At 40.7% G+C, this 24,110-nt stretch overlaps 1 protein-coding gene across 1 annotated transcript in view; it reads right to left on the bottom strand.

The window, feature by feature from the left end:
• MYO3A (myosin IIIA) overlaps positions 1-24,110 on the bottom strand; it is a 247,253-nt gene that overhangs the window by 95,015 nt on the left and 128,128 nt on the right. The window contains exons 16-18 of the mRNA XM_004716113.2: positions 18,521-18,647; positions 16,356-16,566; positions 10,425-10,572 (exon numbers count right to left, since the gene is read on the bottom strand). Coding sequence (XP_004716170.1) covers positions 10,425-10,572; positions 16,356-16,566; positions 18,521-18,647 — 486 coding nt within the window. The remainder of the gene's footprint in view (positions 1-10,424; positions 10,573-16,355; positions 16,567-18,520; positions 18,648-24,110) is intronic.

Consider the following 24,110-nt stretch of genomic DNA (forward strand, 5'->3'; position numbering starts at 1 on the left):
GAGGAGCTGATACCAAGGGCTCAAGTAGAAAGAAAACGTTTTGAAAATGATGATGGCAGCATATGTACAAATATGCTTGACACAATGGAGGCATGTATGGATTGTGATAAAAGCTGTAAGAGCCCCAATAAAATGATTAAAAACAAGTGAGGGTGGAGAAATTGGGGCCTGCTCCATTTTGGACACATCATAAGAAAAGGCCAACTTCTGAAAAAGACATCCGACTTGGCGAGGAGGCAACGAAAATGAAGGCCCTCCAGTGCCTAGAGGAGGACGGCAGCCGCACAAATGAGCTCCAACATGACAGCTACCAAGAAGGTGGAGGTGGTAGCCGGGTGGGCAGTGTTTCCTTCCATTATGCAGAAGGTCACTCACTAGGAGTTGGGGCCAGATTGGTAGCAAGTGGCAGCGGCATAGATGACCTTCAGTACTTATTCTCCGGTGTTGGGTCTTTTCAAGTCAGAAACCAGCATCTTTCCTTTGGAGGCCTGTCTATCATTTTCCCTTCTATCCATTTCAGGGGATGGAAGGGAAGCATGGCACCTGCCACATTGCATTTTGTGGTACGGGTCATTGTAGGGGATGCCATACTCAATTTTAATAGACATCAAGGAGTGCCTAGTTTATGCAAGACACTCTATGCAGGAGTGTGTGGGCTGGGGAAGGTAGAAACGAAGGAGGCAGAGTCCTGGTCTTTAGGGCACAGGAAGATGCTCTCAGCCTCTGAACTCCAATCGTGAGATCTGGGATGTGCCTTGGCTTCTTTTCTCCTTTCAGCTGGTCCATGTTCTAGCTCACAGTCTTCCTGTTAAATGGTCCCCTCTTCCCTGCAGTTGCTTGGCTCTGTAACAATTACTATTGTTGCTTTCCTCAGTGGCACTTAATTTCTCCAATTCCCCTCTCAGGCTTTTCAATGTGAAAAGACCGACATTTTCCTCGCTCTCTTTTTTTAATAGATAAGAGGATCCATTTCTTCTGCCTGGGAAATTGCTTTGTTAGACTGCAGGCTCTTTCCAACTCTGTTTATTTACATCAAAACGCCGTGGGGTAATCGGCAAAATATTCTGGTCTGGGTTTGTTTTCCCAGTTGTGCAACCTTATGTAACGCACTGGGAGTGCTTTTGAAATGCAGGTGTCTTAGGTTTCTTGTAGCTCTAGCATTTTGAAATGCCACATTGCCTGGATGAATTGTGACATTTAATGAATAAATGCAGTCAAAATGGTGGACTGACATTTGCAAGAGAAAAGAAACTACATAATCACATGTATTCCTTGAAGTCTGCCTTTTAGAAAAAATTCCTGCAGAACAATGGCTCAAAGAAGTGTGACTGTGACAATGAAGTTCCTCATCCCAACTGTTCACAAAAGTCTCCTTGTTGTTAAGAGAGAGAATTGTAAAGGTTGAAAATACAGGGTTTACTAAAGGGTGCTATCTGCACTCAAGGTGAACTGACCGTGTTTGTCACATAAGCGGTTTACTTTGAAATAACTATAAAGCTACAAGGAGTTGAAGGAATAATATCTCTCTATAGCTTGTCCTCAAATCCCTCAATTTCTAATAGTTTGCAATATTTGCTTTATCATTCTTTTTCTCTAAATAGACATAGTACTTTTGTTTTAAGTAAAATGGTGTTAATAAAATAAAGGCAAGTGTTGATAATAGACATGTAACTATCTAAACTCTTATGACAGAGCAACATTTGTGATTTGAAACGATGTCCTCCTGTATTTTCTATTCAGAACTGATATTGATGATCCCGTTGGTTTTTATGTTAATGTTAAATGGCAAGGCAGCGGGAACATTGGCCTTCATTAACTTGAGATGACACAGGTCATTAATCCAGAATTTGACAAGTAACCTAATGAGAAAGTATTTGGGGCAACTCCTAATGCAATATCCTTGTTTTATTTTTACATAAATTTTATTATACATTGGAGGAAACCGTCTCAGAGCGATGTTCCCATGAGAAGCTTCCTTCATCAGAAAAGCAGACATACCATAGACGCTAAAGAGGAAAATTCTAATATTTGACATGTAATACCTATCCCAAATGCACATTAAAAGACATAAAGACTTTTAAAGATTTATAGTTATGGACAGATAAGTCCCTGAGGGCCACAAAAAAATTCGTATTTGACTCCAAATTCAAAGATGGGTGGTTTAAAGTCACCCAGACACTTCCCAGGACAAAGGCTGGCAAGCATCTTCCATACAGAAGAGAGCCAAGAAGTGTGTGGCACTCGGTCCTACTCTGTCACACGTGGCGTTGCCGTGAGTCCACATGAACTCCACGGCCACAGTTTGGGTTTTGCTTTGGTATCAGCTTAGGAAAAGGAGGTGTAGAGGTTCACAATTCAGAAATCTTTCCTCAAGAGAGGGGTATCTTTCATCTTCAACTGTTCCTCTTTATCATAGTGTTGAAGGTTCACCCCGAGTTTTAATGTTGATTTGTTGATCATATGCTCTAACCTCACCTATAGAAAACAGCAGTATATTTAGGGATCAATGCTCCTACTTTTTATCTTTCACTGGAAGTTATTTTTGAAGCTAGATTATTAGAATAAATACAGTAAGTCTGGAAAACGCATGAAGGTTGCTGACCCAGCTTCATGATGGGGAAACAGACTGGGTGTGAAGTGGGTGCTGAATGAGGGGAGGGAATGTGAAAGAGGAGCACCTTATTGGTGGAGGAGGTACCACTGCCTGCAGTCATTCAGTGTGTGTGCAGCTCAGAGTCCTCGTATGGGATCTCAAATGGCAACCTGAAACCTGGCCAGCATTTAAGAAGGCAGGTTATTGTCTTAAGAGTTTCTTAAATGTATTTGACTGTGTTAATGCTTTTTAAAAAAGGGTTCCCTTCCAGAAAAGTGACCTTTATCAATTGGAGGACTAACAAACATAAAACAATTCTTACCTTCGCAATAGCCATATGGTTTTTGTGGATAGGGATGAGTTGGATTTAAAATTGAAAAACAAAAAAAACATTGTCAGCAAAACACATGTAAGGAGTTTAATTTGAATTTTTTTGGGGGGGGCATTAGATGACGAATCCTTTGCACTTTATAAGGTAATGCAAATGTTGACAATGTAGGCATTATGCAACTGAATGAATTTTTATCCTTTGCCATTGCCACAGACCATGGGTTGGTGCCCACATTAAAAATCTCCAAAGCGTTAGCATTTAGGATGTGAGCAGCTGGGACTGAACGTCAGACCCATCACTTTGTGCACGAGAAGCCAGCGTGCTCACCGCCATTCCCCTGTCTCCACGGTGGGTGTGCTGCCATCGGTTCTGGCTCAGGAAAGGACTCTGAAGGGTGGCTGTCATCCCGTGGGTGCCTGCGCATATGAAACGCATGCCGAGGCTCACTCTTGAACAGAAACAGAGCTAAAGGGCTCACGTGAAAAGGTACCTTCATCACTGGAAGGCATTTCAAAATGGAAAGGGTTGCTTAAGGGGTTTCTGCTTGGATTATGAACAGCTTTTGGAAAGGGACATTGGTGTGGCTGTCTCAGAGTGAATGCAATTAATGTCACTGCATTGTACACTTAAGCTGGCTACAACGGCAAATGTTTTCCTTTTATTGCTATATATTTTACCACAATAAAATTATTTTTTAAAAAGACTATAGATAGGTACATTTAAAAAAGAGCCCAGTATCCTTTTTATGTCAGCAGTTATGGAACTGTACATAAATGATTTCAATACTTAATATTTGTGCTAGTTATTAGGAAGTGACAGACTTTGATTAACAATACTTAATTAGTTTGAACTCCATTGAAAAGAAAGATAGAACTTTCTCTAATATGCAGCAGATTATGCAATATTAAAGAAGCAGCTACAGGCTTTCATTAATAATATTTAATTAGCTTAAATTTAATTATATTGAAAATAAAGAAAATAGATAAGCTTGTGAAAGTGTTAAAGTTAGTTAACTTTCATTTAAGTTTAGAAATGGATTTCCACTTACTATATGCTAAATTTTGGTGTGGGTGGGGATGGGTGTAGGTGTGTGTGTGTGTGTGCAAGTTTTTTAAGTTTACCCTTGAAAAACGGGTACTCAGTAATGGATTGGGTTGAGTCTTTTATCAGCCCCTGTAAACAACTGATAATTTCCAGACATAGACATGGCTATTTCAGGAAAACTAAAGTATTCTTAGAGGAGATCTATGATTTCTTATTGGTGGTTCTGTGTCCTGGATTTCTTAGACTCCAAACAATTGTGGTGCTACATGAGAAGAGATAATTCCTCCAGCACTCATCCTTGGCTGTGGTGGAGGGTCAAGTGTATCATAAAACTACTCAAAGCAATACTGCTGTGTTGTATTGTCTCTACTTGTCTTGTGTTGGCTTACATGACAATTAAGGACGTTACAGGCCTTCATTAATGATGTTCAATTAGCTTGAACTACATTGAAAAGAAAGAATTTGATCCTATATTAGAACACTTCTTTAACTAATTAAGAAATTCTGAGACTGACTCTCCAAGTGGCTGGAGGCAGCACGATGTGGGGCTGCTCACTGCTGGGTTTGATGCTACAGGCCCTCGCATTGTCGGACCCTGTAGAGCTAAGTCCATCGATGCTTGCTCTCAATCAGCTTGGACTTACTTACAGAGGCGTTCATCTGAGTTTTGTGGCACGTGATTTGAATCAACTAGTTAAACATGGTCTGCGTGCTCTAAGAAAGAGACTTTCCGCTGAGCAGAATTTAACAACAAATACTGTTTTCCATCGATACTGTTAGCAAAGGTTTGGAGCTTACGATCTATGACGATGACGGTGATGATGATGGTGATGATGATGGTGATAGTGTTTGTCCTTTCCTGCAGGGTCTTCAAGAAAGGCCAGGGAGGAAGGCCCAGCCTGCTTAACCTTCTGACAAACCTGCACAAAAGGTTGACGAACCAATGGAGTGTTAAGTGAAAAATGAATACATATATGGTGCCAAGTACTGAAGAAGCAGGAACAAGGAACTGCATACCAAATATGAAAGGATGCAGGAACAAGGAACAGTAATCGATACTCCAAGAACTAAAAGATGCAGAGTGGTGCGATGCTATGTGTTAGGAATCAGTCCAGATGCGAGGCTTCTTTTCAAGCCAACCTCAATGGAACCGTATAACAGTGTTCTTTCTTTTCTTTCTTTTTTCCTAAGGGTCTATAGAATTATTTTATAGTATATAGATAGAATATATTATATATACTACCGTTTTTATATAAAGAACACAGTGTCTGTGGTTTCAAAGACAAATGAAATAAAATTGTTTCATCATCTGGAAAAAAAATAAAACCTTAGTATAGTTAATGGTCAGATAGGGTTATAAGAAAATAGAGCAGATCTTAGAATTAGAGGGCAAATGTTATTTTCGGTTTTTTTTGGTAGCATCATATGTATTTTCTAGCTATCCATTGGCATTTTTTTTAATGATGCCAACTTATTCCTTTCTCCCTCACCCCACCAAATCGAATCAGTTGTTGTTGAATCATGTTGAGTCAATTCCAATTCATGTTGACCCCAGGTGTGTCAAACTATGCTTCACTGGGTTTCCAAATAACTGGTTTCACAAAGGTAGACCACCGAGACTATCTGTTGAGGGGCCTCTGGATGCATCCAAACTAATCACCTCTCAGTTAGTAACTTCATAGCTGTTAGTGCCACCCAGAACTTGAACTTAGTCTCAAAGTGTGGCTACTACAGTTGGTGCACATAGCCACTGGTTTGGCATGCAAATTTCTAGGGAGCTAGGGTCTTTTCTTTTGTGTGTCCATAGTATAATGATTAAACCACAGTGCAAAGTCAAAACAAGACAAAACAGAAACTCCTCCACCAGGACTAGTGAGGAGCCCCAGTAGCTTAGTGGGTTATACACTGGGCTAGTAACCCCAAGATCAGCTGTCTGAACCCCAAGATGCTCTGAAGGAGAAAGACGAGCACTTCTGTTCATGGTACCGTCAAAGAGGGTCGCTATGAGTCAGAATGGACGTGACGGCAGGGTGTGAGCTTCACCAGTACTGGCAGGAGATGAGCTTCATAAGGCCTGTGGCAACGCGGGCAGTTTGCTAAGGGTACATGATTCAAGCGAACACTAAAATTCCTAACATTCTGGGCTTTAATATTGAGCTCTTATTCATACGGAAAAAACAATCTGAAAATAAATGAACAAAACCCAAACCTTGGCTATTGGAAAATGATGCCTCCCTTAGTGAATATTCACTTGGGGGTGGTTTGAGCTGTTATCCGAAAGCCTTGTGGACCACATGGCATGTATCATAATAATGATACACAAATGGAGTAGGCAAGGCGGAAATGTGAATAGTACATTATCGACATGGATAAATTTGAGAGAAAATGATTTACTCTCCAAGTACAATGGACTGAGAAGAGGTTGATGGCGTCTCAAGGTTAACATGATTAAATGCAGACTAAAGAGCTGGCTGCCTTCCATCTGCAGGAGCTGCATCTAATTCCAGACTCTTGCTTCCAGATACAAACGGTCCCTTTAAGTGTTATTAAGCCAGTGTATGTAAATTTGCTCATTTGGTGCCAGAAAAATGATGATTCCACAAATAATTTGAAATATGAAACTCCAGACACTTTCAGGCAATACATATCACACACACTAGAAAAGTATGCTATTATAGGCCAGCACTCATATGCGACATAAATATCAAGGTAATGAGGGAAAGGAAGGGCACAAGTTCTGGACAGTCCAGGTTTTGTGCTAAGAGATTCCTAGGTACAAAATTAATGTCCCAAGAAAGGTAGGCAACGAAGAGGAAGGTGGCATTGCTTCCAACGAATGAATAACAGTGGTACATGGATTTAGGAAAATGTTTTGAAAGCAATACAAATGCTTAGTTTGGGGCAACTATTCCAAGAAACAAAACTCTCTCTCTCTCTCTCTCTCTCTCTCTCTCTCTCTCTCTCTCTCTCTCACACACACACACACACACACACACACACACAAACTAGAGATGAGGTCACCATCATAAATTCTCTCATGGGAATTCTTTGACTATCTTCTATTGGGCATTTTTATACTGGAAGGCAGTGGGACCCTTCTATTCAGCAAGTACCTCAATAACCAACTTCACCGGACTATCCCACAGTACACTACATCCTACCTAAAGCTAGGCTATTGCGAGCTCTTGTTAGATCGAGTCAGATCTGACTTCCAGCAAGTCTCGCCACAGCAGCACGAGAGCATGCCTGGTCTTGCACCATCCTCGCAACCGTGAGATGCAGGCACGGCTGTTGCAGCCAAGGTGTCCATCCATCTTGTTGAGGGTCTTCCTCTCTTTGCTGACCTATATATTACCAAGCATGATGTCCCTCTTCTGGGGCTGGTTCCACCTGATAACATGCCCAAAGTTTAGTTTCTGAGGACCATCCCAAGTATACTTATGCCAAGGCAGATTTGTTTGTTCTTCTGTAGACCGTCATCTAGTTGACATTCTTTGTCGACAACGTAGTTCCTTATTCTTCATGTAGAGTCCAGGCTTATACACATGAGATGACGGAGAAAGCAGTGATTTGGAGCACGTGCAGCATGGGTGTCGGCAAAGTGGCACTTTGGCTTCAGCTAAGGTACTTAAACCTTTTCGTGAACCGTGGCACAAAAAAACAAGTACAGTGCCCACCTACCTACATTACTTCCCCTGGGGTTTAGTGGGAAGCTGCTCTCCCACTTTGAGTGTGCGCCATCATCTGGTGGAAGGCTGCATGCCTGCAGAATCAGAAGAAGCAGGCCTCATGTCCTTAAGGCCACCCCACTGCCACGGACCCTCTCAGGACATATGCTCCTAATTGTCTCAAAATCCATGTTCGTTCAAAAAATTTCCCATTTCATTCACAAGGAATTTCATTATTGAAAGAACATAATTTAAAAAATACTCAAAGCAGAAAATAATCCAGTCTTGCAAGGGTGTAATAAGTAAGTACTTTCAGCAAACCGTTATTACATTCCAATCGTGTAAGTCTGTCAATAAAGATAGTGCTTGTCTCTTGCTCAGATTTGGCCAAACGATTTGCTTGCCCATGCACCTGAAAATATTATCTCTTACTGCAAGCTCAAACCAGCCATGGGTCTGTTTAGACTCATAGTGACCGTAGAGGACAAAGTAGAACCGTCCCCCATAGGGTTCCAAAGGTGTCAATCTTCATGAAAGCAGCCTGCCACAGCTTTCTCCTGCCGAGTGGTTAGTGGGTTAGAACTACAGACCTTCGGAGTAGCAGCTAGGGTTTTGGATCACTGCACCCATGTTCCTACTGATATTTTTTCTCGAACGCCCTGAAATCAAGTCAAAGCTGAATATAGTGACCCTCTGGGGGTCTCTGAGACTGTGACCACTTAGGGGAGTGGAACGCCCCATCTTTCTCCACGGAGCTGCTGGTGGTTTGCAATTGCCGACCATTTGGATCTCAGTCCAACATGTCAGCACTGCACCACCAGGGCTGTAACAGTAGCGGCTCTATTAGACCAAGGCTGCTCGGTTAAGTCTGTGATTATATTCACCACAAAGGAGTGACCATGGCTTGAATGAATGATTTCACTTAATAGTTGTTCCGTATTTATATGTTGTATTAACTGGAATTTAGAGCTGTAGTTTTCAATCGTGGCTGTGTATTGGATGATCCTGAACACTTTGACCAAATATTGATGCCTGGAATCCACCTCGAGAGATCCTGATTAAAATGGTCTGAGATGGGGCCTGGAAAAGTCGACGAGGAGCCATCAAATACACTGGAAGCATCTAAGCCAGATGGTGCCAGGAATGCCAAGGGAAGGACTGTCTAGAAAGACACATGCCAATGACGAATGTTGATATCGGAAAGTTTCTTCTACTGATTACCAATTAAATTAGCAAGGGTCAGTCATTCGAGTGGGGTGGAGGAGTTCAAAGCCAGATCCTAATGATTCAATGTCCCCAAAGGAGGGCAAAAAAAGGTTTGATGAATATTGAAGAGGGAAGAGAGTGGGTCATGGCTACAGAGATGACTGGGCTGGGGAAAAGTTTTGTTTTCCTGTTTGTTTCTTTAAGAAGTTATTTTTAAAAATTTATTGGGGTCTCTTCCAACTCTTATAACATTCCATACATTAATTGTATCAAGCAGATTTGTACGTATGTTGCCATCAGTTATTTTGATTTTGTTGAGAAAATACAGGCGAACACCTATTTCTACACATGCGATTCAGGGACCTTGATTACAGTTTCTAGTTATGTCGCCGTTCTGGCCTTCCTCGTGTGAACCGTTCCTCCCTGTGGCTCTGAACTCACTCCCCTCAAAGTTTCCTAGCTCAGCTCTCAACTTGTTGTCGATGTGATCCCAAAGAGATCTTTACAAGGCAAACTGTTCAAGGCAGACACTGTTTATAGTTCAGTTAAACTATGTATGGTTAAGTGTTGAGACTCCAGGGAACAGTTCCTATTTAAAATGTAAAGCTTTCCTGCTTGCTGTAGGAAGTAAACATTTTCTCAAATGCTGACTAAAGAATAGCACCAATAAAGTAAGGCAGAGAAGACCAGAAGGGGTGAAGAGGTAGAGCGAATGAATATTTGGTAGCATATCCTTGAGTACATGAGAAGAGATGGATAAACACAGATAAAGCCTATTTATCCTGTTTTTTTCAATCTAAGAAAGGTCAAGATCTAAATGTATGCTCTTGTTACCACTGTTTTCCAAATGTAACTTCAAAATGCTCAATAAATCTAAATATTTTGAATAAAAAAAAGTTTACCCATCTCTAATTTATCTCAAAGTTAATGAAGAACTTCAATGCTATTCATGAAACATGCAAAAAGCCCCACTTCAGAGTATTTTGGGGGAAAAATAACATCTGGAATAACATCAAACATGATTACTTTCCTTACACTTAGAAAAAGTATTGGAAATATCTTAATGCTATGATTTTTGTCAAACGCAACCCATGCAAGTTGCCGGTTTCTCTCTTGGGAGGAGTTTTGAATTTTAATTCATGAATTGCACTTTGTACCCTGATAAAATCCCCATTTTCGGGCTTTGTGCATCAAGCCCATTGTCACTGTGTTCTGGTGAATAACTACTGGAATTGAGAGGTTCGAAGCGTGCTAGCAGATATTTAAATTTCAAACAGCCTCTCAACTGTTCAGACTACAAAAAAACATGGACACTTGGTTTCTCAGAGGAATCTCCTTTGTTTGCAGAGATTCAGACTTGCTAAGTTTTGGAGACGCCTCCAGCATTATCAGTGGAGGACACTAAACACCTGGTGCCAAGTTATGCCAAATTCATGCTTGTTTCTCTTTAGCGTTTCATTTCTGGTTTTTTACTATGACTTTATTAAATATTTAAGGCTCTAAGTCTTTGAATCAGATCAGGCTTCATTCGCGCAAAATTTCTTATAGCACACCCCTGCACGCAGTTTTATACTTCACTTACCTGTTCCCAGGCGAACACATGCTGATTGAAATAATACTGAATTTGTTCATTTGCAATGTTAATGCACAGCTGCTCAAAGGAATTTTTCTTGAAATTTTCAAAGCCAAATATATCAAGAATGCCAATGCTCAGTTCATCTCCATCATCACTAAAAGAATTAAAGAGACATAATTTTAAAATCTTACTTGTTTCCTTAACAGATATAACAGATGAATAGAAAAAGGAAAACAGAATATTTCAGAGCACCCTTGTGTGACCTGGCAAAGAAACTACCATCAGAATAGACGCCTAAAGTGAACATTTTCCTAATTGAAAACACAAACATTTCCTTTTATAGAACAGCAAGATGAGGAAGGCAGCATCAATTTTAATATAAATGACACAATATTTTCCTTGTCCTACAAAAAACACTGTTATATACTATCTAATGGATTTGTAAGCCCAAAAGTCAGAGCCCTGGATGAGTTGGGAAAAATGGTCTAGCCAGACCTAGCAAAAATTTATTCAGTAAAATCTATATTGAAAGAGCAAAAAATTATTTCAAAGTATACATATATACATATATATATTCCTTCATTTTAGGACAATAAATAATATAGGCTATGTGATAGGTGGGTTTATTGTGCCAACCTGGCCAATGAACACATGAGGGATTAATTGAAGGGCGGAGAGATAAATGGCTAGGTGAGCCTCACCTTTCTTGTCTCTTGCTCTTTAATGATTAGACCAGTGTGCGACTGCCTTAGCTGGTTTTCTACCTCAACTTGCGAGCTGCACTACCTGTGGGACACCTAACCCGTGGACTGTGTCCCTACAGTTTGACGTTCCTTCGAGACCTGCTTCACCATGCTACTGGAGTATACATCGCTTGAGCTGGTGACTGTCGGACCCTGTCATCTGGCTGACTGTTGGTGACCTGCCTTGCTGTTTGCTGCCTGGGGCCGGGATTGCCTGAATTGCTCTAAAGAGGACTCAGCTGTCTGCTTCCTTGACTTGCCCCCGGTGGCCCTCAAGACTTGAAGGACTGCCAGTGTATTAGCTGTCTCATGGAAGTGAGTTGTGTGGAACCATTTGTACTGCTCTATAGACTAATTAACTGTTTATTTCTTATGTTGTATATACCTATCTATATAAATATATATATAATTATAAGTGTCCTGTGTTAGTCTGGGCACTTTAGAGAAACAAATTCACAGAAACTCCTATGTATAAGAGAAAGTTTTACATACAGGGTAGGTGCACATCAAGAAAACATCCCAACCCAGTGCTGCTCAAGCCCACAAGTCCAACATTAGCCCATATGTCCAACACCAATCCACAAAGTCCTCCTCCATCTTACAAGTAAGCATCTCAACCCTGGCAGGGGTCTCCACATGGCTGCTCCAGCACCCAGGGCTTCACATAGGTCCATGTGGCTTCTTCTCAGGGATGTCTTGCAGGAAGTGAGCCTTGCCTGCTGAAGCAGGGAACTAACTGGCTAAGGCAGCTGCACCCTGGTCTGACCATCAGAGAGCAAGAGACCCGAGAACTAGAAAGGCCAGACTTACCAAGCCATTTATCTCGCCACCCTTCAAATAATCCTACATGTGTTAATTGGCCAGGTTGGCACAATAAACTTTTAACTACCTCAGTCCTGGTTTTGTAGAATCCTGTCTAATATAGCTGTTATAAATATTGTCACTATTTCAGGAATTTTTTTTCCTTTTGGGTTATTTGCTTATGTATATATTTAAATATAGATATTTAGGCTGTTAATATTAATAATTATATTAATATTATAATTAACAATTCTATTAAGATATTAATATCAATATTTAAATATAGTATAGAGGGCCTTAAATATTTGTGGAAAACTAGAATGGAAAGACAGTGTTTTTTCATAATCCATAAAGCTGTAAATTCAAGTGGATTATTTTATAACAAAAATGTAAAAAATTAAACGAGTTATTCTTTCAAGTGGCTGCTGTCAATTTAATCCATATACCCAAAGCCACCGCGACTGCATTGATTCTGACTCATAGTGACCCCACCGGGCAGAATAGAGGTGCTCTCTAGCATTTCTGTTCCATAAATCTTTATGTGAGCAGAAAGTCTCATCTTTCTCTTGTGGGATGGCTGGTGTGCTCTGTTTACCTTACCTTTCGTGGCCCAATACGTAACCCGTTACACCACCAGGGTCCCCTCAGTGAACAAAAGTGCTCATAAATATTCATAGAGTCACAGGCTATTGGGTGCCAATTCGAGAGGGAAGACTAGAGAGTCATACATGCAGAACTAAATTATGAATTCGGACATATTTGTCTTTCTTTCATGAAAAAGACTGCAAGTAAAGACTATATATCCTTTAGCAGATGGAAATCCCTTAATCCAGCCACAGACCCAACTCTCTGAAATCTTCCTGAGCTTTCTCCTAGGTTATTTCTCCTGGATTATATACAAACACTTTCTCTGACACCCACTTGATATGAACATGGCTTCAAACCCTTTCTGTCTAAAGAACAAATACTTGTTGATTCCCTATGACCAGAGAAGACAACTCTTTGTGCCCCAGAATTTCCTGAATGAACAAGCCTGGTGGCTAGCAACCGGACCAGTAACCAATTACATCCGCAGGGTGTCTCAATCCCACTTAATCATTCTTAAAAAGATACTGAAGGATGCCCAGGGTAGACATGCTTTTCTGGCTAAATTATTGTTTCATTTTCAGAAAACTTCAGGAGTTCTCTTTGGTTTAAAGTCTAAAGATTCTCTAACAATAGTTTCATGATTCATCCAGCCTCAATGGCTCGAGAAACTAGAAGTCCATGAGAATTTTAAATTCTGGTCAGCATTTTCTCCCTTTTGACTGAGAGTGAGAAAATAAATGAGAAATCTAAGATAAGAAATGGTTGTGCGACTTAAAGAATGTAATTATTGTTACTGAATTGGACATGTTGAACGACTGGGCTGGTGTAGGTTCTGCTGTGTTTATTTTCTACAAGCCAAAGGAAAACAAATTATTTTTAAAAAACCAAAATAATTAGATAATATATTGAAAATACACTTTTTATGGTTCTCCATATTTATCTCTGTCCACTAAAGGTTTGAGACTTAGTCATAAAGTTTACACCTCATTCTCCCACTTCCCTCCCTCCAATCAATTTATGACCAATAAAGTTATTTTGGTGTGACTTTCAAAAGGAAAACACAGATGTTTCCTTTTAATTAACTATGCTAGGTAGTATATAGTATTCTGACTCAGAACGGACAGCTAGCAACTGTGTTCTGTGAAATGAAGCGTGCTCTCTCCATTTGGAGGTGACTGAGTTCAGAATATTTGTGGTGTAGTTTATTTGATATGGTTCTCTACTCATAGTTGCCGTAATTCTCACTAAATGATTGAGTGGGAACATGCAAATAGTGTGAGTGGAACTCTAGTGAGAGGACTGGTCAGTTTTGTCATTCTATTGGGTCTGAAGTAAGCCATCTGAGAAGCAGGAGTGGATAAACTCACGACCACAAGAGCCGAGAGGTCAAGAACCTGAGAGAGAGGGAGCATGCCTTCCAGTGTGGCTGGAAGAAGTGCTGTGGACGAAAGAACTGTATCCTATCTCTGATCCCGACTTATATACAACCTGTTAGTTTCCCAGTAAGCCCATAACTGTGGGAATTTTACTGTGTCTGGGTTCTGTGTGGCTATTCTAATTGATTATTGAACCCAGAAGAGGAGGGAAGTGTGACGGAGTGACAGTTACTGTCAGATTAGGGTAAAGGAGGCCTGAGGGTGGAGGTATGTCTGACTTCTCATCAAAATCAACCTCAGTCTGGTGGTTTGGGCTGGTGACTCTCCTCCCTCCTCCTTTTAAAGCCAGAAAAGGTCAGGTGTAGCCTCCACCCGGATATCTCAACTTTAAATATGTGATCTATGCCACAGAAGAAAAGATAGGTGAATATTTCTGGAAGCTTTTAATTTTACATAGTAAGTATAATTCTGTGTACTTAGATGAGGCATGATATCAACTTCAAATTTATACCAGTACAAGAATTATTGTTCTTTTATAATTTCTTTGCTTCATAGGATCCCATAGAGAGAATTATTGAAGTCATTATAAAGTCAGGAAGGAGCCAAGAAATGATCCAGTTGACTGAAGAGCCCTAAAGGCATCATGTTGGGCTGCTCACTCCAGGGTCTGCAGTTTAAACCCACCAGTTGCCCCAAGGGAGAGAGATGAGGCGCTCTGCTTCTATAAAGATGTGTAGCTTCATAAACCCACAGGGACAGTCCGACTCTGTCCTAGCGGGTCACTATGAGTTGGAACAGACTGGAGTGAGTGCGAGGGGTTTGCAATCACAACTATGGACAATATTTTAGCGTACATGTGCTGATACAAAGGAGCTTCGAAAAGTTCATGGAAATAGTGCACACACTTCTTGAAATCCCCTTGGATGACCCATGCTTCTGTTTTTTTGGCAGGAAAGACACAATTTTTGAGTGATACCTAAAGGGTCTAAGATATGTACCAATAAAATACTTAAAAGATACAAACTGAAACTGAATTGTTGTTCAATGCCCTTACTTAACATCAGAGGCAGAAAAGGCTCAGAGAAGTCAGGGACTTGCTTATTGCCCCACAGTATGTGAATGTCAAAGTCCGGAATAGAACACAGTGTCTCCCCAATCTCGGGATCGAACTAAAACGATTCCAATAGCTGTGTTTCTAAAACAAAACAAAAAAGCTACCATTTGAATTATTTTCATTACTGCCTGGGAAGAAAAGTTAACATTTAGCAAAAGTAGTGAATTTTTTTCCCCCAGCAGCTCATTTGGAAGAGAGCTTGTTTTGAAATCGTAAACTTCTGGGAAGCTATTTAGTGCCAAACATGCATATGATAATTAACAAAGCGAGGTCCAGTCCCTGGTGATATGGAATACACAGATGTTGCAAAATTCTAGAGTCAAAATGTTTGCATTTTCATCTGCGAGGTGACCACAGAAGACGACACAGACTATTCTGACCACATTAAATCATAGCATGCCAACTGGACTGTGGTTTGCAGACCTCGCCATGCTGAAGTACAATTCAGCAGGGAAGGGCAGAAGCAATTTGAAGGGACAGAGAGTTGAGAACGCAGAGGGACCGTGCAAGCTTGCTCTGACAGGAGAACACTCGGGTGGGCATTTTGGCATTAAAAATAATAAAACTTGTGCCTCAGTTGATCCTTTATACTTAATAAGTAGGCACAAAGGACGTCATATTAAGGCAGGTATCTATCTTATTTCTTCTATTTGCAAAGCTTCTAAAGATTCCGTCATTTCTGGCAGAACAAAGCTTTAGATGTAAATGTAAGTTTGAGGACTGTGCACAATCCCTGGGTTATAGACAGCCTACAGTCCGTGGAGGTTGCCAGGAACAGCTTTTTTAAGATGAGCTGTAGGCTTTCTGGCCATGTCGCGTTAATGCTCACACACTATTGTGACCATTGACTAGGCATCTGCTGTAATTCGGAGCCGCACTTCACCGAATTCTGGAGGCCCAAACACTTACACTTACAGGGCTATCGTGAGAGTTATGAACAAAAAGTCCTCCTTCCCCTTCAAACCCCCTAGAAGAAAGGTGAAGAACGGCTAAATTGGCATTCTATGCAGCAGTATAAAATGGTGTATATTGTATGATAGTGCTAACAACCAAAAATAAGATAAAAATTGATAGTAATATGTCACATTAAAAAAATTTGCATTCTCTCACGTTTATTCAAATTTAAAATGTTTTATGGGAGGTTAACTGATAATATTAGGTAATAAAACACATCTATTGAGACATGCGGTTGAAAATTATGTGATCCCCATTAGGAGCATCTTCAGAGGGATTAGCAAGCACGCCAATACATTAGAAAACAGATTTCTATCGCCAGACACTTGGGGACGCGGGTTTCCTTCAAAAACAGAGTTACCTTGGCAAGGTGTCATGCTTCAACAGGCTGTTAATGCGATGGACTATCCAGCTGAAGAGGCGCCCGTATAAAGCTTTAGCCATCGCATCTCGGACATCAGTGGCTTTCTCTACAGTATTGGGACGTATAATGGTCTCTCCTCTAGTCACCACGCAGTGGGAGGTGAGAGCTTCTTGCAGCTCATCTGCCTGGATGCAAAGCAAAGAAGCAGCTGGAAACAAACAGTTACATTGTTAGAAGACATTATGGCAGTGAGGCCACTTCCCAAGGGACACAAATGCCTCGATTCACCTGGCCGAGATCAACAATGGCTCTTAGGGGGACAGTGAATTTATGCTCATGGAGGAGGGACAATGTGGCATAGGAGAAAGAATGGTTACGCAATTTGAAGAATGTAATCAATGTCGTTGAATTGTACGCGCAGCTATTGTTGCATTGGCGTATGTTCTGCTGTGCATATTGTCAACAACCACGAGACATTCTATAGAATGAAGAAGAACACTTACAAAAAGGATGTGGATGCACTGTCTTACATGAGAGAGGGTGCTTGCATGAAAGCGGCTGTCTTGAAGGATCAGATTTGAGAAGCAAGGATGGGAAAGAATTGGCAGGATGGTGCCTCATTGAAATTAGCAAGCCAACCAACAGCCCTCAAGTCTGCTCTGATGCACAGTGACCCGAGACCATGATAGAACTTCCCCGAGGGTTTCTGAGACGCTAAGACGCAATGCACCTATAAAATTACCTTGCTATGCAACCGAGTTTTGGAGGCAAACATTGTAACTTCACTTATAGATCATTTAAATAAAATTTCTCTTTCCCACTAGTGGTTATTCCAGAACATGTTATAATTGATTTACCTATATTCCCATTAACATGAACTCATCTGACTGTCTCCTGCTATACAGAAAACAAAGGTTTAATAATCACAACAATCTTTTCATGTGTTTTCTTGTTCCTATGTGTGCTCTTATCTACTGCATCACCATTGAAATTCATCCCATGGCATGCTGATGACTTTTCCAATGAAATTCAAAGCTTATCATCGAAGTTGTCTGATCATTCTTCTAATTCTGATAACCTAATGTCTAGTGTGTCAATTCTGGCTTGCTTTGAAATAAACAGGCCAGACAGATTACCTTTTGGTTTCCAGGTACATGCCAACCTCATATACTTCTGCTGCATAACCTTGCTAGTTCTAGAGATTTGGCAAGGGTGGAGATGACAGTGATGTTGGGGACAGGTCTGAACTAGGATGGCTTGGCATTTGGGCCTATTAAGTTGCATTAAAAAGTCTCATTCTATTCCTGAGTCAAGATAAGTCAGAAAATAAAAACTTCTACCATCATTTCCTAGGTTTATGAAGGAAACTCTTAAGATGTTTGGAATTATGATGGAATATGATCATTTTTTCAAATTAAAAGCATAGAGTATATTCTAAATTTTAAAATAAGGTCATTGAAATATAAACTTGAGAAATCTTAAATTAATTATAATAACTCATCCAAGATTTCTATGAAAGAAAACTTAGTTGGAGGCCAAAACTTGTACCATGATGTACAATGGAGAAAAGACCTTTTGATTTGTTGCTGTTAGTGTAATAGCCTCAGCACAACAAAACAAAATCAAACTCTAGGCAGGAGTTCCACTCGGTAACACACAGCCTTCTCATGAGTAGAAGTCCACTTGACAGCAAGTAAGAGCAACAATACCAACAACACGATGAAGCAGCTCTCTTAGGTGAATAAAATGACTACAACATTAATCAGCCTCGCCAGGACAAAAATCCACCAGGGTGAACATGACTCCAGAGAGCTTTATTACTTATAAAACGATATAAAGGCCAAAGCTGCAAGTTAAAGTAACTATGTTAACTTAGACAACCTTCCTAAAATTGACTGATATTTTACATACTTTTACATTGAAATGTAAATAGCTTCTAATGCAGTCATAAAAGCCAATCCTTAGAAACACTTTCTAGCATAATCAGTTAATTTTTAGGCATGGAGCTACACTTTAAGCAGTGGACTTTGAAACTTCATTTTACATAAATTAAACATGAGAATTTGGGGAATACAATTGCTTGGAATTATCCATATGTGATACTTACAGTACACAAAGCCTTTGAAAGAGTTCAATTGTGAAAGGAAGGCAGTAAAACTCACAGTTCTCCAAAGCTGCGTGATGGGAAATGTGGCTTTTGTCAATCTGGTGTTCAGATGTCACAGAGGAAAATTCAATGTTTCCAGCATTTAAGATCGCAGCAAGTATACTGTACACACTTCCAAGTTCCTACAACACAGCATGGGAATATTGGCATCATTCTCTTCTCATGTCCAGGACATTGAGGTAATCACTACGGCTAAGGACGGACTGGGAAACAATCCTTAGTCTCCAGCACAAGAAGGTCATCTCTCAGACTATGATGCTAGGCTATAAGATCCATGTAGACAAGAGTGTGGTCGCAATAGTTATTTTATTCTTAGTGATGAGTGTAATGCCTTTAAGATACTTAAAATTATCTTATGGACCTCCACCTAACCCACAATAAAAAGTTTGAAAATATATGTGTTATGGATGTGAATGAGGACAGAAAATAAAAATGTGACACTTTTAAGAAAGTAGAAATACATCAATCATTCTGTTATAGCCCAAGCTATCCAGGTTAAACTTTACAGAAGAATTCAGTGCGGACATTTCAATACGTACATTTTCTTTGAGATCTTCTTAAAGGTGAGGCTGTCTGGATGGCTGAAGAAGAGTTAAGAATAAAGAGCTCCAGATCTCCACCATCAAGATCAAAGGATATTTGACTGCAGTACAGATGATATGCACTACAGCTTGTTTTTATTAGTTATCACATTTAAAATGTAAATTCCTAAATAAGAGACATAAAGTATATTTGGACACACAGGTATGAATAATCTTGAAGTACATTGAAGGATTGTGTCAAGGAGTCTGCTGTAATTCTAGTGTGATTCCAACTATGGTGCAGTAAAGAGCAGAAGAGGAGGTGCAACAAAATGCTCATTCAGTCACAGTAGCCAAGAATAAATTGAAATATCTAGGGATATATCTAACCAAAAAAATAAAAGACTTATACAAGGAAAACTATGGGAACCTACTCCGGGAAATGACCTCCACAAATGGAAGAATATCCCATGCTCATGGATTGGAAGGCTCAATATAGTAACGATGTCAATCTTACTCAAGGCATTATATAAGTTTAATGCATCGTGTCTCGGCCTTTTGGCTAAGCTCAAGTGTAGTATAAGTTTAACGCTATTCTGATTCAAATACCAACAACCTTCTTCAAAGAATTAGAACAACTGACCATCAAGTTCATATGCACAGGGGCTCTTCAAGCAGAAGGACAAGGTCAGAGGGCTACTCTACCTGACCTGAACACTGACCACACGGCCACACTGGTCAAAACAGCATGGTACTGGACTAATGACAGATACTCAAACCAATGGAAAAGAACAGAAAACTCAGAAATAAACCCATCAGCATACAGACAATGAATCTTCAACAAGGGCCCTAAAAGCATCCAGTAGGAGGTGGATGCCCTCTTTAACAAGCGGTGCTGGAAACAATGGATATCCACATGTAGAAAAATGAAATAAGACCCTTACCTCAACTCATGCACAACAACAAACTCCAGGTGGATCACATACCTGGAAGTAAACCCAAAACAATAAGGACCATCAATGAAGGAATCGAGACAAACCTTGGTTCAGGGAATACTTGGGCTAACTACAATAAGGAAGGGTACACACACAGGTGAAATTGAAATCGTCAAGTGGGATATACTAAGGATAAAGCACTTGTGTGTGTTGAAAGACTTCACCAAGAGAGTAACAAGGGAACCCACAGACTAGGAGAGGATTTTTAACAATGACACAACAGACAAAGGGCTTATTACTAAAATCGACACCACCCTAATAGCCTGCAAATAGAAGAAAATAGTCAACCCTCTGAAGAAATCGGCAAAAGACCTGAACAGAAGTTTCACTAGGGAGGAGAACTGAATGGCCAATAAACATATGAGAAAAAGCTCCCAATCATTAGCCATCAGAACAATGCAAGTTAAAACAACCATGAGATACCACTTAACTCCCTTGAGGACAGCCCAAATCAGATTATCAGAGAGCAATAAGGAGGGGATGTGGCGAGATAGGAGCTCTCCTCCACTTCTGGTGGTTGTGTAGATACATATAGCCACTGTGGAAAACCGTCTGCCAATATTTAAAGCAAATGGAAATTGAATTACCGTATGACCTATCAATCCCTCTACTGGGCACATACCCATGAAGAAGTAAGAAATAGACCATGACCAGTCGTCTGCACTCCAATGTTTATCGTGGCACAATTCACAATTGAAGATAATTGGAAACAATCTAAATTTCCATCGATAGTCAAGTGGATTAGAAAACTCTGGCACATACACACAATGGGGTGCTATGCATCACTAAAAAGCACTGATGATTGCATGAAGCACATCATCTGATGGGAAACGTTGGAGGAAATTACGCTAAGCAGAGTTAGCCAATCACAAAAGGGCAAGTACAACATGAGTCCACTGAGCTAAGTCTAATCAGCACAGTAGTTATAGAAGAAAAGCTACTTATCTTACACTCTACAGGTTGAGGTACAGGCAGTCGGGCAGGTGACAGGCCAAACTCAGGGATGTACTTATCATTCCAACACAAAGAAGGGGCAGGGGGTGAGAAAAATGGTGGGGAGGAGAGGGAGACAATGGCACGAGGGGTGCAGGGCACTAACCCACCCAGGGGAAGGGTATTGTCTGTGTCTCCAAATCTCTAGTTGGTGTTTGATCTGTTTCTTCATCATTTCATTTGGTGCCCAAGCTGTCAAGTGTATCTGTTTCACTTGGATTCTTAGGTCTTTGCTGTGAAGGGTCAGCCTGGTCTCTGACTGCGCTGACATCATGGCTCCTCCCCACAATTTACGAGGTTTTTAGAGAACATATGACTTCAATTTGCCTGGTATGCCTTTGAATTGTGCTGCATTACAGAGATGTATAAAAAATTGCAATTCCTGGAAATAATGAAAAGGACACATACTGTGGACACACTCAATACCAAGGAGAGAAAGCAAAAACATGTATTTCACGCTGCAGTGACCAGTGACAAAGCATGCTGTGCTTTGCAGATGTGCAAATAGTGCTATTTAACTTGATATTGGAAGTATTTATATCCGACCTCTATCCAAAATGGATTTGAAGCAGTTATTGATAAAAGCGAGATCCAAGAAATGCTATAAAAAGAAAGGAAACTCGTTGTAGAATACTCTGTTCTGACTCATGAGAACCCCATGTGTGTCAGAGTAGAATTGTGCTTCATAGGATTAAAAAAAATCATTTTATTGGGGGCTCATACAATTCTTATCACAATCCATCCATCCATCCATCCATCCATCCATCCACTGGGTCAAGCACATTTGTACATTTGTTGCATCATTCTCAAAACATTTGCTTTCTACTTGAGCCCTTGATAGCAGCTCCTCATTTTCCCCCTACCTCCATGTGCCCCCCACTCATGAACCCTTGACAATTTATAAATTATTATTATTTTGCCATATCTTACACTGTCTAACATCTCCCTTCACCCCCTTCACTGTTGTCTGTCCCCCAGGGAGGGTGTTATATGTAGATCCTTGTAATTGATTCCCTCTTTCTACTCCATCTTCCCTCCACCTTCCCGGTATCGCCATTCTCACCTCTGGTCCTGAAGGGTTCATCTGTCCTGGATTCCCTGTGTTTCCAGTTCCTATCTGGACCAGTGTACATCCTCTGGTCTAGCCAGATTTGTAAGGTAGAATTGGTAGTGGTGAGGAGGAAGCATTTAAGAACTAGAGGAGAGTTGTATGTTTCATCGTTGCTACCCTGCACCCTGACTGGCCTGTCCCCTCCCCGCGGCTCTTCTGTAAGGGAGTGTCCAGTTGCCTACAGATGGGGTTTGGGTCATAGGTTTTTACACGGCTGATTTTTCAGAAGCAGATCACCCGGTATTTTGATTAGCAACTGAACATATTCACCATTTGTCCCACACAGGGACTACTGAGAAAGAGCACACGGTAGTGTGAAAAACATCTGGGGAAATGGGATTGAAAAGAAAGAAAGCTCTCCCTGAAGTTCCTCCTAGAGCCTCCAGCCGGAGTTGTCTGCACTGTCAGCTTTCAGGGCTCTTTGCTTAGATGGGAGCCCACCACCTCCCAGGGCTGTCACCTTGAACCGGGCTACACATTATTGCACAATACTGAGCTGTTTAGCAGCTCCAGAAGAGATGGTCTATTTTCCCTTATCCAGGGCAATGCAAGGTAGTAGCTAGGAAATCACCAACCACTTTCCTTGTCTTTCACACATGGCCTCTTATATCGGCAATTTTTGTTTATGATTAGAAGACCTGAAATAAGGGGAGAAAGGGAGGAAAACTGAAGCTGTATGTTTGGATGCTCAATAAACATTGAGTATGACTAACTTTGGGATTTACAGTTTCAAATAAATGAATTATATTTGCCAACAGATGCAGACTGCAAGGCTGGGTACATTTTAATGTTACCTAACAGTGCTCTACCAAGCACGAGAAAGTAGCTGAGCCACATATAAGTGAAACATTGCCTCTAATGAGTAGGACTTAAAAGTAAACAAACCAATTATCAATGATTCCCTGCTTCTAGAGTAACCGTCTCTGGGGGAGTCCATTGGTAAGAAGCGATCAGCCTTTCTGATGACAAAACACGGGGAAAAGAACAAAGGAGCCCCGTCCTGGTTACAGGAAGCGCACACATTCCTTTCCAGTTTCAAGGATGCCCTGAAATCCAAACTAACTTCTCCCGGAGTCCCCAGGAGGTGCAGTTGGTTGCCATTCTTGTTGTTAATAAAAATGACGGAGCTTGGAGTCCACTAAGATGTGCCTCAGAAGAAAGGCCTGGTGGTCTGCTACTGTAAGACTAGTCACTGAAAAAAATCTGCGAAGCACAATTCTACTCTGACAAACATCAGACCCCCATGAGTTGGAACTGACTCGCATCCAACACAGGTCCCAGTCCAAAGGGAACGTTACAACTGCAACATTCACCTGCGACCAAGGTTTGGCCTATGCTTTAAGCATCTCCAGGTTTTTAATGGATTTTGCGTTCACGCTTAATTCTAGCCCAGATCTGAGAAAAATTAGTTATTATGACATAGCCCTGCTTGAAACTTGTCTTCAGAAACAGATCATTGACAAGATGGGTGCTATAGCAACGTATTGCAGAGCAATTAGATGATGCCCAGCTATCAGAAAAAACAGCATCTGGGGTCTTAAAGTCTTGTCTTGGAACAAGCAGCCATCTCAGTGAGGCATCAACTGGGTCCACACAGAAGAAGCACACCAGCCTGTGTGATCTAAGGATTGTGAATGATAAATTCCAAAACTGAGAGAGGGAATGGCATCAGAACTGAAATTATGCATACCCAGTTTGGGGAAGTCTATGATGACAGTGGGAGCCCCAAATCCATTTGCAGGCTCCACACATGGACTAAACCTCCAGTGACCTCCCTGTAACCACAGACTAGTGAAGATACTAGAGACCATATACTGGTGTACTTTAAGCAGGTGAATTATACATCACGTGAATTATATCTTAATGATGCTGCTGTGTTTTAAAGAGAGGGCACCAGAAAACAACATGTAATATGATCATATTTATGTGAAACTGTATATATATGAGAGATGTAAGTATATGTAA

Source organism: Echinops telfairi, unplaced genomic scaffold (assembly GCF_000313985.2).
Source record: "Echinops telfairi isolate 266 unplaced genomic scaffold, ASM31398v2 ScPeMD7_7461;HRSCAF=8499, whole genome shotgun sequence".
NCBI lineage: Eukaryota > Metazoa > Chordata > Mammalia > Afrosoricida > Tenrecidae > Echinops > Echinops telfairi.